Source organism: Triticum aestivum, chromosome 2D, assembly GCF_018294505.1.
Source record: "Triticum aestivum cultivar Chinese Spring chromosome 2D, IWGSC CS RefSeq v2.1, whole genome shotgun sequence".
NCBI classification, from domain to species: Eukaryota; Viridiplantae; Streptophyta; class Magnoliopsida; order Poales; family Poaceae; genus Triticum; species Triticum aestivum.
Genome location: NC_057799.1, coordinates 433,546,649 through 433,561,479, shown reverse-complemented (window position 1 = coordinate 433,561,479; position 14,831 = coordinate 433,546,649). Strand labels below are relative to the sequence as shown.

The window sequence follows — 14,831 nt, the reverse complement described above, 5'->3', positions numbered from 1 at the left end:
CATTCCAAGGCAGGATCCTAGCAACAAAATATACTATATGTTTCCATTAAGTAGTGTGGGGGGGAATTCCCTCAAAGAAAAGTGTTGGGTAAATTCAGGGAATGTCAATAATCCAGCTTGCATTTTCATTAGCATTTATGAAGGAAATCATTTGTCTTTTGATTGATTGCTTAGATTCTGTATTTATAAGGAAAGCATTTGGTCACTTGCAACATACCAATGTGGTTCACATTCACAATTTTGTTTGTAATGACATTCTGTTAACTGCAATTCAATTCATTGTAATTGATGTGCTTGTTTGACAATATAGCAGGAGGAGGAGGATCTTGTGGGCAACAAGAGGAAGTGGGAAAAGACTGGGTTCTACCCATATGACTCTGATGAAGATGAGCCGTACGAGGTAAGGCCTAGTTGAAATGTTATTTGTGCATTGAGTTAGTATTACGTGTTTATAGTTTTTTGAATGCATAATGTATTAATGTCAGTCATTAATGTGTGCAGTATGAATCTGGAGATGATGTGGACGAGGGGAACGTCGAGTCCTTTGAAGAGAAGGAGGTGCAGAAGATCAGGGCCCAAGGATCTGCCATGTACTACAACTGGAGGAAGGACAAGTACAGGTGCCCCTACTGCAGCAAGCCCAAGCCCAGGTCTGGGTTGCAGGAGCATCTGATGGAGCATTGTCGGGCTACATCCATCAGCAGTCATGACCACAAGATCAGTGCTCAGCATTCTGCCCTCCACAAGGTCCTAAAAACCCTAACATGTAGTTGCCCTAGACCCTGGTTGTCGTATGATGGAGGAAGCCTCAGTTCTTTTGGTGAACTTTATGTGGTATTCTGATGGTGGAAACTTTTAGTGCTAATGTAGTCTGAACTTTATCTAAGTGTAGTACTGTCATGTGTAAACATATCTAATATGCTAGTGGTCTGAACTTCGAGGTGTCTGCATCAGCAAGTGTGCTGTGTGGATGCTGCTATCTATGGTAGTAATATATATTGCTATCTATATTTCTGTCCCTTAAATTTGCCATTATGGTTCCTTAGATGTATGATTTGCTTGAATTTAGCTGCTGCAATGATCAGACATGCCGCATCAGTGTTGCTTCACTGATCAGGCATGCTGCAAACACTTGGTGAAAACATGCATATTCATATCAGCAACATTGATATGGCATCGGAGTACTACCCAGTACTTCGTATTTGTCTGCCGTTAGATCGACATCAACGAACGGTTCTAAAAAAGCCCAACCACTCTAAAACATGAGTAAGCCAACATATTATTTCACTGCTTATGTCTATTTTTTTGCTGAATCATTAGGAAGCCCTAAATATTTGGATGCAAGATCACCGACATGGCACTACTGAAATATTTCAGTGTCTACATCTCTGTACTGAAAGTGCATTACTGAAATATTTCAGTGGCTACGTGTGTGTGTACTGAAACAGCACCACTGAAATATTTCAGTTGCTATATGCGTGTACTGAAACAGCACCACTGAAATATTTCATTTCGTACGTGCGTGTACTGAAAGTGAACCACTGAAATATTTCAGTGGGTACGTGCATGTACTGAAAGTGCACCACCGAAATATTTCAGAGGCTACGTGCTTCTACTGAAACAGCACCACCAAAATATTTCAGTGGCTACGCGCGTGTACTGAAACTGCTACACCGAAATATTTCTGGGGTTGCGTGCGTGTACTGAAACTGCAGTACTGAAATATTCAGTGTCTACCCGTGTGTACTCAAATTGCATTGCACTACTGAAATTTTTCAGTGTGTACCCGTGTGTACTGCAATTGCACTACTCAAATATTTCAGTGTGAACCTGTCAGTACTGAAATATTTCAATGCCTACAACTATCTACTAAACTTGCAGTATTGAAATATTTCAGTGTCAACCCAGAGTCTATCACTCTAAACTGTGTACTGAACTTTTCTGGAGGCACTGCTTGCAGCCAAAATATTGCAAATTCAATTTACACAGATTGCATCACGTAATTTGAACACAACTCTTGAGGTGACAGACAAAATTTCCTATCATGGATACAACTCCAGCACATCAAAACGTAGCAAGTAAACATAGCAATGCTATATGCCTAGACTCATTACAGCCTCGTCGATCAAACTAAGCTGCCATCCAGAGGCTACGGATTCAAGTACACAGGTAGCAAGAACATATTGCAGAGAATCAAATTAAGCAAGTGGCAAGTAATGATGAATGAAATTCAGCAATCATACCCTAAACATAGCTACGGCCGCCGTTCAGACGAGGAGAGCGGCGAGGGAAGCGTGGAGAACGGCGGGGAAGCGATGTCGTGACCACTGTCCTCCTCCTCTTGCGCTTCGGAGTCATCTCCGACTCGGTTGGAGGCTCCACAATCTGCAACGGCACCTCGTGCACCGTGGGTTCCTGATCCAGTGGATGCTCTACCCTGGATCTGAACGCCCACCACCTACGCCTGGTCCACGGGCTAGACGAATCGGCCTGCTCCATCGCCCAGAGGAGGATCTCGACCTTGTGCATCGGTTGTGCGGGTGGGGGGGAAGCTTTGCCCTCTCCCTCCTCGTCATTTGCTTCAAAGTGGCCATTGCCGTCCAGTTCATCTGCAATATGTTGTGAAACCAAGAACGGATCTCCGTCAACCTGGCCATCTTGACCTGGTCGCCGCCGGCGATCTCCACGAAGTCGGCGTTCTCGTCGCCGCCGATGTGCTCGATCTGCTGCTCCATCGAGGATCTTGCGTGGATGGAAGAGGGGGTGGATGTGGAAGATGAGAAGAGCAAAGTTGCGGCCGCGAGAAGGAGGAGAAGGCTAGGAGATGGCCGCGGTTGCAATGGTGATGGAAGAGGGGAAGGAGCACGGCGGCGGCTTTGCATTGGACGAGAGGGGCGGCGGTTTTGCATTGGAGGAGAGGGGCGGCGGTTTTGCATTGGACGAGAGGGCCCCACCTTGTCATATATTTCCTAGGACTAAAATGCCCCTAGACTAATAGTACTTTCGAGTACTTTCATCCGCGTACTTTCGAGTACTACGTATGTATGCGCCGTTAGATCGAGACAAACGAACGGCTCCAAAAAATGCCAACTACTGTAAAACTTGTACTAAATTATAAAGATTAGAATCCAAATTCCCTCGTCCAAAACACAAACTAACTCAAACTTCAGCTGGAAAGAGCCAAGTCGGAAACCAAATCCCCCAACTAGGACCTGACGGTGCAAATGTTTCCAACGGCAGCCGCCCCACTGTCTGGTCTCTGATGTTGTACACACAGGAATTGAGAAAGTCCTCCTCAATATTACTGATCACACTCCGCTCGCTCATAAAGTAGATGCAATCTTGTTGAGCTACGCCACTGACAGACTGACCGCCAACAGCGAGTGAGCGAGAGCAGCCTTGGCTGACGAACAGAGCATGCCCCATCAATGTATTGGCCTTGCTCCACCATCCGTGGCCGCTGCTCAGGTCAGCTGCCTGGAAGACCTTGAAGCACTGAGATGGCGTGGCCGAATCGATGGGATGCGGATAAACAATCCGTCCCACCATCAACAGCCGATTTCCGGACGCCACAAGGTAGAAGAAGAAGCGCTTTACGTTATCATCATCTCTATGCGTTCTCTGTATGCATTGGACGGACCTGATGCCGGTGTTTCTAGGTTCCAGGACATGGAGCTCCGGAAGCAGACCGGAATGTTCTCTGGTGAGAACGTAGAGCTTCCCGTGGAAGAGTGCAATGTCCAAGGCCAGGCTGTTCACGGGCGGTGCCCACTCCATGGCTGTGGCCCCTTGCGGCCCAAGAGCATAAACGGTGACGTTCTTGGAGTTCGTCTTGCTTGTGGTTAGAACGGCAACAGTGTGCAGATCGTCCGACACCACCACCTTGCGGATGTCCACGTGAGACCTGAGCTCCAGGTGATCCGGGTTGATCTGTAGAGGGATTGTCTTCCCGGAGGAAGGGCTCATGAGGGAGCACCTGCCGTCGTGGTCCACCAGGAAAAGCATGCTGCCGGTGGACACGCGGTAGCGGACGTCGCCACAGTCGGGGACAGGCATGCGATGAACTGCACCGTCGGGGAGGCTGAGGAAGTTGCCCTCGCGTAGGGCGAACCAGGGGAGCAGCGGGGTCGGCGGCTGCAGCCGCGCGCCGGAGCGCCACGAGCGGCAAACAGCGCAGACGCGGACGCGATCGGCGCGCGACGGCATGCGCAAGAGCACAAGGCCCAACAACTCTGGCGGGAGGTCCGGCCAAGGAGCTACCCTGATTGGCGCGGCGCATCCAAGCATCCGGCGGAGCCGGGCTGCCATCGTCGCCTTCTTGCTCAACGGACCGAGGGCAATGCCGAAGCCGAGGCCAAGGCCGAGCCAGAGCCACTCGGGCATCAACGCCTTCTTGTTTGGCCCAAGGAGGAAGAGGGCGAGGGCGACGCCGAGCCAGAACCACTGGAGCAGGACCACCGTTAAATTCTTGCTTGGCCGAACGTAAGCGAGGGAAAGGCCAAGCAAGAGCGAAAAATGCCAATAGCGGCCGCGCTGCAGGCAGGCCGCTATCTGTGGCCGTCACTTTGCCATATGGATCCGCGCGGCCATTGTATACACCACGTATTTGTTTTTTTTGGCCCGTATTGACCTAGACATGGCCCACGCACATGGAAAAGGGCCCTAGCCCTCTGACGGAAAAGCTGGCATGTACTTGATGGGCGGCCTCCGTTTGGAACTTGTTCGGGCCGTGGAGACATGCATGCCGTGCATGCAAGCGTTGGTCATGGACTACCACAGGCTTAGCAAGTGAGGACGTGGACCACTGCCGTCCAGCAAACGTTCAGGTTCGCCCACATTTTTTCCCAGGTTAATTGATGTTGTTTGACACATTGGCAGTATTAGATTACCATATAATTACGTATTCACAAAAATTACCTGCCATCATGGCACGATATTTTTCATGTGCGTATCAAGTTAGATAAAGTGGAACAAGTTTTGCAAGGCTTGTCGTAGTCAGGATTAATTTATAGTCAGCATCATTTACCAGATCAGTGTTTTTTATGCACACAGAAAAATGATCGGCATCACGCTGATATGTTTACTTTAACCCAAATAACTCAATTAGCGAGACGGATAAACGCGAGGTGCAGGTTTTGTGGAACAGCACCCATCCGTCCAGGCCGGGTCGCTTTCCCCCGAGACGTCCTGTCACACAATTTACTACACAATTTACTACGCCCTTTCACCCCTCCTCCCTGTCATCTACCTCGCCCCACCCACCTCAGGCAGAGTCAAGGCAGACCTGTGTCTCTGTTCTTCGCCGCCCAAGGAGAATCCACCAGACGGAGCAAAGGCGGACGAACAGCCCCCTCGCCGTGGAGCTGGTCGACGGCGGCGAGGCTTACCCTCCTCCGTCAGTCAGCCGGGGTAACAGCCTGAGTAAGCAAGAGGTACTCACCACGACCGCACCTCCAGCATTTACATGTTCGGTTGTAATGCTCGCTCCTCACTGTTCTTAGATCTTGCTCTCATCATATAGGATTTCTATTCAAGGGGCCTTAGTTTTGGAGGGTGAAGATTTCCGATTTATTTAGTGGGATTCAAGCAGCTATGGTTATCAATCGAGTAGAGAACAGTGAGCAGTCACCTGAAGATTGGAATAGCGACTGTGATGGATCCGGTGGTTCATCAGGTTTGCCAGGCACGCCGTGCTTTACGCGCAAGCTTTCTTTGCTCAAAGTTGGTTCGGTCATAGGCCAGTTTAGTGATTTTAAGCGACAGTTAATCAAGGAAACCGGATTCGATGGAATGCTAGAGCTCAAATCATGGCAGAAGACCAGCCTTAAGTACATCGCTTACCTAATGGATAGGGTTGATGTAGATTCCAGCATAATAAATTTAGAGGGCCAAGGTGTGCTTGAATTACGTGACCGACACTTTAATTATGTTTTTGGCATCCCATGTGGCAATACAGTCATAGAAGGTGAAGGCGTGGAGCCGTCAGAAGCATGTATTGAGTACACGCGTGTGGCTGCATCATTTAGCGAAAAAGGCACGCACAGTCTTAAAGCGGCTGAGGCGTACTTAAATCGAGCCATCACAGAATCATCCACACAGATAGAGAAGGACTGTTTCAAGATTGCATTTGTTATTTTTGTAGTCGGTCATGTACTTGCTCCTACTGCTAAGCACGATTATATATCGATAGACTTTTGGGCTGCACTGAATGATATCAGCAAGATAAAGGATTGGAATTGGGGAGGATATGTACTGAAGCATCTGTTCCAAGCTGTGAGGAAGTTCAAAGCAGCTGTGTCCAAGAGAAACCCAACTGTCCACATAGTTGGCTGTCATCTGTTCCTGCAGGTATTTTTCACTCTGTTTTTCTTGATCTTCATGAATAATGTTTTTTCCGTACTTTTTGATGTTATTCAGATTCATATGATCATTTGTTTTGGCTAATGGGCTTTGTATCACAGCTTTTCGTACTAGATAGTCTTGATCCAGGCGTTCTAAACATGTTGCGAGGTGTAACACCGCGGATAGGTCTGTACAACTATGATGCGATGAAGAAGATGGTGGAAAAAATTACAGTCAATGTTGGTGCGGGTGAAGTTTCCTTCCATGGTGCAATGGTCCCCCCCCCCCCCAAGTGCTAAAATAGATTACTTATTGGAAATGCAATCATTTTCATTCATGACATGCAATGACCATATTCGCAACTCAACAGGTACGGACCGAGCTGCCAGTGAGCAATCTAATTGGCTTCCCTTCTAAGGAATGTCCCACAGCAAAGCCAGCAAAGCCGGCACCGGCTCCCAAGAGGGGAAACGCCACATGCACGCCGATGTTGCGAAGTAGTTATGCCAAAACTGGTCCCAGCGTGTTCAAACATGCCGCATTCACAACTGAAAAAACTCTCTTCATCATCCACTTCGATTGTGAACTCAACCTTACTCCATTTCTCTCTTGCTGCAGCATCTACATGTGTTGATCTGTAAACCTTCCTTGGTACAATCTCATCCAATACATGTGCACCACACTTATACAGCTCTTCACCGAACTTCTCAAACATAGCTCTCGTGTACACCTTGCTAGCATGCCTCTCTAGTGGCAGGTTATTTCTAAGCGACACACCACTCTGCAAAACAAACACACCACATATTAGTAATTGGCAAAATCTTTATCATGAGACAGAATGCACATAATCTGTAGCATCTGCAAAGGGAACAATTACCAACAATGTTCTCTTCTCCTGGAAGCTCTGCTCCGACTCCCTGTCAAATTGGAGTTTCTCAAATTGTTTCAAAAACAGGTGCATAGGACACCCTGGCGGCATGTAACCTTTCAACATGTGATTTGCACTCTCACTCCGTTGTGTGCTAGTCATTTTCGCACAAAACACTCCTCTAAAATGCTTTGCCCACTTATGGCGCACCTCATATATCTGCGTCAAGAATGGATGCTTCTTCAGGGAGTACCTTTCCAGCATCTGCTGCCAACCAGCTTCAAATTCTTCCTCTGTGATCATGTGATGGACTAGCTTGTGGAACTCCATCTTAAAGTCACTGTTCTTGCTCCACAACACACCCATCGACTCCTTTGCTTTCTTCAGAACATGCCACTTGCACCAATGGTGTACTGTGTTTGGTAATTTAGCCTCGATAGCCAGCTCCATCGCACGTGCTTGATCTGCATTGTTACAGTCGAACCCACAATCAGTTGGTTAGAACTCTACTATCTGTACAACAGAAACAGCTGCATGTATCCAGTGGCAAAAAACAGAGCTCGAGAGGGATACTAACCAGTTATGATTGTTTGTGGGTGTTTCCCGCCCACCATACGGATGAACTCTTTAAAAATCCACTTGAACGTGTCCTCCTTCTCATCCCTCATCATGGCACCACCAAAAATTATGCTTTGGAAGTGGTTGTTTACACCAACAAACAACCCAAACGGCATGTCATAAAGATTAGTACGGTAAGTTGTATCAAATGTGATTGCATCTCCGAAACACCTGTACTGGTCAAAACCTCTGCTTGTTACCCACATTAGTGTCTTTACCCTGCTCTCCCCATCCACTTGCACCGTGTAATTGAAGTCAGGATCGTTAGCTTTCATTTCAGCTAGAACCGCCATCCTCTTGACTGCATCCATGTCAGACTGTTCTCTATTCAACTTTCGGCACAGAGTCTTCAAAGACCTCTTGGTAAATGGCACTTTATCCGCTGTCCCGAAAAAACTTCCAACAATGTTGAACACTTTCCCCAGCCCCACATTGTTGTCTCTCAGCTGTTTCACTAGATCTTTTGTGTATCTGTCTATATGCTTATGCGACTTCCAATGCATTTTCTGGCCACAGGTCAACGACAACGGGTGGTTATGATCATCCTTGTGTTCTGCTATATACCAGCCCTTGTCGTTCGACCGCAGCAGCCTAATCATGGCATTGCATCCGCACCTGGTCGAGCGGCTGTTTTCCCTCAACGGTTTCCCCTGCAAAGATAAAACGACAAGAAGAAATGCCGTCAGTCGCACAAGATACACAATGACAGAACAAATCAGACAGCTTAGGATGCGAATAAATTTGCCAGTTGTTCAATTAACATACCGCACAAGCACACACAATCTCTTGCATGCATCTCTTCCTTTCAACATTCAATCTGCTCTTGGCAAGTCTAACACCAAACCCGCACTCCCATGAATACAGATTATAGAATTCATAAGCTTCATCCAACGAGTCAAAACTTGTCCCAATGCTTGGGTACACAACAGTTCCATCCCTCTTCTCTGCATAAGCACGGACAGACAATTCCAGAGCTGATATCCTGTTCGGATTCATCTCCCTCTCCTCGGGAGCTTTTCCAACCCTGACCCTGCATAAGCATCTCAGGATGAGACGACACACACGAAACAATTAATGAGTACCTTGTTATTTTTGAAAGTACACTAATAGTCATATAAAGAGCCGGCGGGACACGACACACATTAACAAACATGCATATCATATCCGGCACGGGCAGTTCACAGTTTCTAAAAAATCAACAAAAACAGCTCCCGGCATCATGTAGACTAATCAACTGGCATCCACATAAATATAATCAACTATGCAATCCAACCTAGAAAAATGCATTGAGAACACATCAGCAGTACAGACTCTCTCAAACTAAACAACCCGTCCAGACCAGCCTGAATCAAATTCTAATGCTTCATGAACTTCAGCAACAGTAAACCCCATAGCTCACTGCCAAAATTTTACGTGCCTGGGAACCTAACAAATATGGAAATAAACTGCTTCGCCGCTACATCCGAATATAATGTGCCTCGTTAGTGAACCCAAACAACAAAATATACCACGCATACACCAATCAGCACGTTTCTATGCCTAAGAACGTAGAAATGGTCCAGATTTAAGATTGCAGAACAACAGACAAAAAAGAAATAGAGGCGATTGATTTTCACTGACCTGCGCGTCCAGCCGCTGGTGGCTTCAGAGCACACCTTGCCCACCCCTGCATCCACAGGCGGCCGCGCACAGCCGGCGGCACAGACAGCGCCGTTTAGGACGCTCATGGAATCCTGTGACTCCACTGGGAAGAAAGAACTGCTCATCGCCCCGGGCGCAGCACACATCCTGTGAATCGACGGAGCCGCAAATCAGTCAGGAATACCTAAAATCAATGCCAGTTTCTACAAATGGCTGTTTGCCGGAGAGGGGAACAAAACGTACCTGTTAACCTCAACGCCATTGGTAGACATCCGGCCGGCGACAGAACAGCACGGCCGCCGCTGTTCGACGAACTGATGCAGATTGGGACGGGGGAGACGACCCGCTATGTGGCTCTCGTTTATCCAACGCAGCCCCGGCGTGCGAGGGGGTGTGTTGGAGAAGATTCTCTCACATGTGCTGTTTCGAACGACTGGTCATGGGCCCTGACCTTGGTCCAAGCAAATGACACGGGGGCACAGTCAGTTCTGATGGGCCGCACACAATATGCCTACAATCCGCTAGCCGTATCGTGGGCTGTATTTCACTCCATAGGCCTGCCACACACTGACGGGGCTGCATATCCCAATGCCCAAACCAACGTCCACGATACCGGCCTGCCTGTGGCTCGGCCTCTGAAAATCCGCACTCCAAGCAAGAGCCACTGTATCATCGCGCCCAAGATGCTTGGTTCACGGAAGGCGGCGTCAAGGGTGAAGCCGAGCCAGGTCAACCGGAGCATGTTTGCGAGCGGCGAGCGCTGCCATCGCCGTCTTCTTTCGACCGTCGAGGAAAGGGTGTTGGACTTGGATTGGTGCCCCCTACTCTTCGCCATATATATACAAGCTAGCCTTCCGGCTCAGATATGAACTCCGTCGCCTATGTCATAAGCGCAGATTATGAATTCCGTCGCGTATGACGTAAGCGCAAATTATGAGCTCCGTCGCGTGAGAGCGCCGCCGCCGCCCGCTGCTTCCTCCCTTCCTCTCCTCTCCGCCGCCCCCGCGCGGGCGGCCGAGGAGCCCAAACCTTTGCCGCCGGTCATTCCCCTTCCCATCCCTCCCCTCTGCCGTCGCTGGAGGAAGCCGCCGGTCACTCCCCCTCCCATCCCTCCCCTCCGCCGCCTGGAGGAAGCCGCCGGGCTAAGCCCGGGCGGTTGACGGCAGTAGCGGAGGAGCCTCTCCTTCTCGCGCGTGAGGGTGGCGCGCACCCGGGTGAGCGGAAGTGTGCTCCGGATCCAAGCCTCCGCGGCGGTGGCTCGCTCCCGGCGACGAGCGGCGGCGGATGGCCGCGGCATTGCGACACCTCGGATCGGCGGCGGCGGCGTGGAGGGCTTTGGTGGATTGGTCGGCTGCGGGCGTCGTTGGCCCTCCGTCAGATTTGATCTGGCCAGAGTGGCTTGCTCGCTCCGCGGCAGCGGAGATCGGTGGCGGTTTGTGCGCACGATGCGAGATGGAGGTTCGTCGAGCGGATTTGGGTGAAAACATCGTTCTCGGCTTGTTACCAAGACCGGCGATGGTGGCACAATTTTCTGTTGTTACCTTCTAGAAGGCATCGCCGTGAAGAAGCTCCGTACCTCTGTCCGCTAACTCCGGGAGAAACCCTAAATCAGTAGATCGGATGACGGCGGCGCTCTGGTGTCGTTTCCCCCTTAGGGTCGTCATTTTTGGAGATGTACACATACTCGAGGGACCAATGGAAGGCTTCTTTGGTGGAGTGGTGTTCCATCTTACTTATTGATGGCAGGGATCTTGGCGGCATGGCGCAGTGGAGACTCGGCGTTCGATGCGCGGAGATCGACTCGCGCAGGAGGAGGAGGCTGTCTGGTGTCATGGTGGCGTCGATGGCAGAGAGGTCTAACGAGGTCGGTGCGTTAGTTTTTGCTCTGAGGATGGATTGGTGGAAGACGGCGGCGATGACCCATAAGAATGTGTCGGACCAGTTTGTACCCGAAACACAGTATGTAACTCGGTTGGGGCCTCCGGCTTTAATCGTTAGGCTTTGGTGCGATGTCTGTTTGGTATTGGACTCGGACTATCGGCATCCTTTCATCAAGTGAATGGGAGTAGCGACAGTTGTTGCTAAGATGGTGGCTTCAGACTACCTGATGTACTACTTTGTAAAGTCTATGTAAATAATTAATAAAATGAATATACAGAGGCTGAGGGTAATCTCCAATTCAGAGAGAGAAAATATGAACTCCGTCACGTATATAGTACTCCGTATAACATAAGCAGACACAGAGGGCAAGAAAAACCAATTAAAGTAAGATGGAAAAAGTAAAAAAATGCGTCAAAATAGTTTTTTTACGTGCTGAAGCGACGAAGAGGTTTTCGAGATGCAAAAAACACGATGGCCAATCTGACGGTCCATCTGCAGCAGCCCGCGCGCACAATCCGATATCCCAAATTTACAGCCCAGCAGCCCGCACGTACATCTGTGTGATAAAGTTTTATCAAGATTGTAATAAGGCCTCTGAAGGTCAAAACGGGCCGCAATTTGTTTACTTTTTTCCTGACAGAGAGAGCCATAAGGCCTTGGCTGTATTTAGTCCAGTATTTGCCTGACCTAAGGACAAAGAGGCGCTTGGCCCGATCTCTTTTATGCCCTAGCTGCAGCTCGCCTCTGGTCTCCCTCGTTTCCTTTTCCCCGGAACTCCTCAACTCGGGCGCTCGATTCCTGGCCTCGCCTGGCGCCGATCTCACCTGTTGTTCAGACATGACTGCTTGCAAGCAGACCGCATCCACGGGCGCCGCCGCCACGTACGAGGGCGACAGCAAGTAAGAATCAAATCTGAATCTTGTTTCTGTGATGCAAGAGACATCCCTAGTTTTGGTGCGTCGATCCATAACCTTGGATTCTTACGCAGGTCGGCAGCGAAGAGAGATGGAGCGGAGGAGCGGAAGCCCTCGACCAAGTGCAGGTAGGGGAAGAAGGCCAAGGGCAAGTAAGAATCCAATCGATTTGTGTGATGCAATAGAGGTTAATTTTGGTGCGCCGACCCATGACCTTTTCGATGTTCCACGCAGGTTGGCGGTGAAGAGCAATGGTGCGGAGAAGCCCAAGACCCATGACCTTTCCGATGTTACACGCGGGTTGGCGGTGATGAGCATTGCAACGGAGAAGTCGTTGGATGAACAGCTCGCCCAGTTCGCCCTGTTCACCTACCAGTGAGATTTGATCCTCCACACATTTTCAGATTGTTGTTCTGTTTCTTGCTTTTCTGGACGGTGCTGATTTGACCATTATTTTGTAAGGAACGACTTCTGGATGGACAACTTCAAAGGCGTCTATGACAAGCCGTCCGTAGATGCTGTCAGTTCGATCCTTCAATGCCTGGTTACCGATTTCTTTCCATTGTTTTGTGGATGAATCGATAATTTGTTTCTCGTGGAAAACTTTCAGATTAAAAGGAAAGCTGCTGAAAACTGGAAATCCTTTAGCGATTCGGTAAGCGAGCTTCTAATCTTCTGTAACTTTTGCCGTGCTGATTTATTGTTGATGATACATACATGGATGGATCTGTGTTGCAGGACAAAGCCCCTTATGTGGCCATTGCACGTGTGTACAAAGTACTCATTGCCGAGGCATATGAGTTCAAGAAGGTTGGGACAAAGGCCTAGCGGTTTTACCTATCTTTAGATGACTTTACCCTGCTAAGCTAAGCATCCTCTGCAGATATAATAATGCTCTTTCATCACATATATTATTTCCAACACTAATAGATAATCTCATCTACTTTACCTTCCGTTGAAAGGATAATTAAACTGTTTGTGTTTGCATATTTATTTTTCTTTCTTGTTGATCCAGCTTATTTTTTTATAGATTTCTTTCTCTTGTAGACACTGAAGTTGACGCTCGCGATGACGGACAAGATGATGAATCTGAAAATGTGAACAGCCAAGATCTCTAAGATGTGTTTGAATAGGTGATTTACATTTTTCTTTTTGCTATCTGTGTATCTTTTTGATTGGTTACTCAATTAGCAGGTAATGCATCTCTTGTTTTGTTTTCTATAAGGTGTCTGTTATATGGATTTGATTAATTTCTGAACTAGCTAGTTATTAGATTTATAGATATGGCTATGAGTTAGATACCATACGCTCCTGCTTTCTACTCTCCGAGCCTCTCATGTGCGTGTTAATACAAAGTCAGGCCCACATTACTTGATTATCTTGAAAGTTCAGTATTACCTGTGGAGGCACTGATGGTATCATATGTTCCAAAAACAGGAGAACATGATTGTCAGCAATAGAAGTAGAATGAGTGCTGACACAAGAGTTAATTGCGCAGAAGTACCACAATTGAGGCATCACATGCAGATAGGTACCACGATTGCTAATTTTTACGTGTCAGTACCAGCATTGCTCCAGACTTTTGCAAAAAGGTCTAAACCGCGTATAAACACGTATTGACGGTGTATCTGACTGGCGGGGGCCACCTGTCAGGCGCCGACGTGGCAATTTTTTTACAGAAAACCCCCTAAACTCTCGTCCCCGTGCGCGTCCACGCCGCCCGCCTCCTCGTCCCCGCGCCTCCCACGCCCCGCCGCCATGCCACCCTCCGGTTCGCCGTCTCCGCCGCGGCGACATCGGCGAACGTGAACCAGGCCGGCAAGCAGGCCGTCATCGTCGGCGGTGGGCTCGCGGGCCTCGCCGCGGCCACCCACCTGGCCTCCCTCTCCGTCCGTTCACGCTCCTGGAGGCCTCAGACCGCGTCGGCGGCCGCGTCGCCACCGACGAGGTCGACGGGTACCTGCTCGACCGGGGCTTCCAGATCTTCCTCACCGCGTACCCGGAGTGCCAGCGCCTCCTCGACTACCAGGTGCTGCGCCTCCAGCCGTTCTTCCCCGGCGCGCTCGTGTACCTCGGCGCCGGCGACGGCGGGTCGCCGTTCCACATGCTCTCCGACCCGTTCCGCTTCCCCATCCGCTCCCTCTCCTCGGTCTTCTCCCCCGTCGGCATCGCGCGGGTCGCCGTCTTCTCCTCCGGGGCGGCGCCCTCGCTGACGCCGTCGAGGGCCGCCGCGAGCTTGCCCACGGCCTCGTCCGCGGCGTCGATCTCGTTGCTGGTGGCGGATTTGGCGAGGGCGGAGAGCTGGCTGGAGACCGCGTTGAAGGATTCCGCCCACGGGAGGTCGCCGGAGACCTGGGGGAAGGCGGGGTCACGGGTGGTGCTGGCGCCGCCGAGGATGGTGCCCGCGGCTGTCGCGGCGAGGGAGGACACGGCGTTGACGGCGAGGACGACGCGCGCGGCGGCGGCGATCTGCTGTCCCCCGCCGCCGCGGGGCGGGTCGACGAACGGGATGGAAGGGAGCGCCGGCAGGGCAGGGGCCCGAACACCGCGGCTGTCGCGGTCGGTGA

The 14,831-nt window shown here is 50.0% G+C and overlaps 3 protein-coding genes across 6 annotated transcripts in view; 2 read left to right on the top strand and 1 right to left on the bottom strand.

The window, feature by feature from the left end:
* Positions 1-5,238: 5,238 nt before the first annotated feature.
* LOC123053655 (uncharacterized) lies at positions 5,239-6,940 on the top strand. Of its 3 annotated transcripts, none has more exons than XM_044477165.1 (4): positions 5,239-5,432; positions 5,522-6,348; positions 6,462-6,609; positions 6,713-6,940. In XM_044477165.1, exons 2-4 carry the CDS (start codon positions 5,593-5,595, stop codon positions 6,757-6,759), a joined length of 951 nt encoding a protein of 316 aa, XP_044333100.1. In that variant the 5' UTR covers positions 5,239-5,432; positions 5,522-5,592; the 3' UTR covers positions 6,760-6,940. The 3 variants fall into 3 exon arrangements, with proteins under 3 accessions (XP_044333100.1, XP_044333101.1, XP_044333102.1); XM_044477166.1 differs by having other exon boundaries at positions 6,462-6,591; positions 6,713-6,852; XM_044477167.1 differs by having other exon boundaries at positions 6,462-6,585; positions 6,713-6,846.
* On the bottom strand, positions 6,648-9,892 carry LOC123053653 (protein FAR1-RELATED SEQUENCE 5). Of its 2 annotated transcripts, none has more exons than XM_044477163.1 (6): positions 9,713-9,892; positions 9,449-9,616; positions 8,594-8,858; positions 7,788-8,478; positions 7,220-7,674; positions 6,648-7,123 (listed from the first exon to the last, which is right to left on the bottom strand). In XM_044477163.1, exons 1-6 carry the CDS (start codon positions 9,739-9,741, stop codon positions 6,740-6,742), a joined length of 1,992 nt encoding a protein of 663 aa, XP_044333098.1. In that variant the 5' UTR covers positions 9,742-9,892; the 3' UTR covers positions 6,648-6,739. The 2 variants fall into 2 exon arrangements, with proteins under 2 accessions (XP_044333098.1, XP_044333099.1); XM_044477164.1 differs by having other exon boundaries at positions 6,927-7,123; positions 7,224-7,674.
* Positions 9,893-11,984: 2,092 nt separating this feature from the next.
* Positions 11,985-14,831, top strand: part of LOC123053656 (DNA-binding protein MNB1B) — a 5,164-nt gene continuing 2,317 nt past the window's right edge. The window contains exons 1-7 of the mRNA XM_044477169.1: positions 11,985-12,249; positions 12,339-12,392; positions 12,499-12,639; positions 12,727-12,784; positions 12,875-12,919; positions 13,003-13,074; positions 13,312-13,397. Coding sequence (XP_044333104.1) covers positions 12,188-12,249; positions 12,339-12,392; positions 12,499-12,639; positions 12,727-12,784; positions 12,875-12,919; positions 13,003-13,074; positions 13,312-13,365 — 486 coding nt within the window. The 5' untranslated portion in view covers positions 11,985-12,187 and the 3' untranslated portion in view covers positions 13,366-13,397. The remainder of the gene's footprint in view (positions 12,250-12,338; positions 12,393-12,498; positions 12,640-12,726; positions 12,785-12,874; positions 12,920-13,002; positions 13,075-13,311; positions 13,398-14,831) is intronic.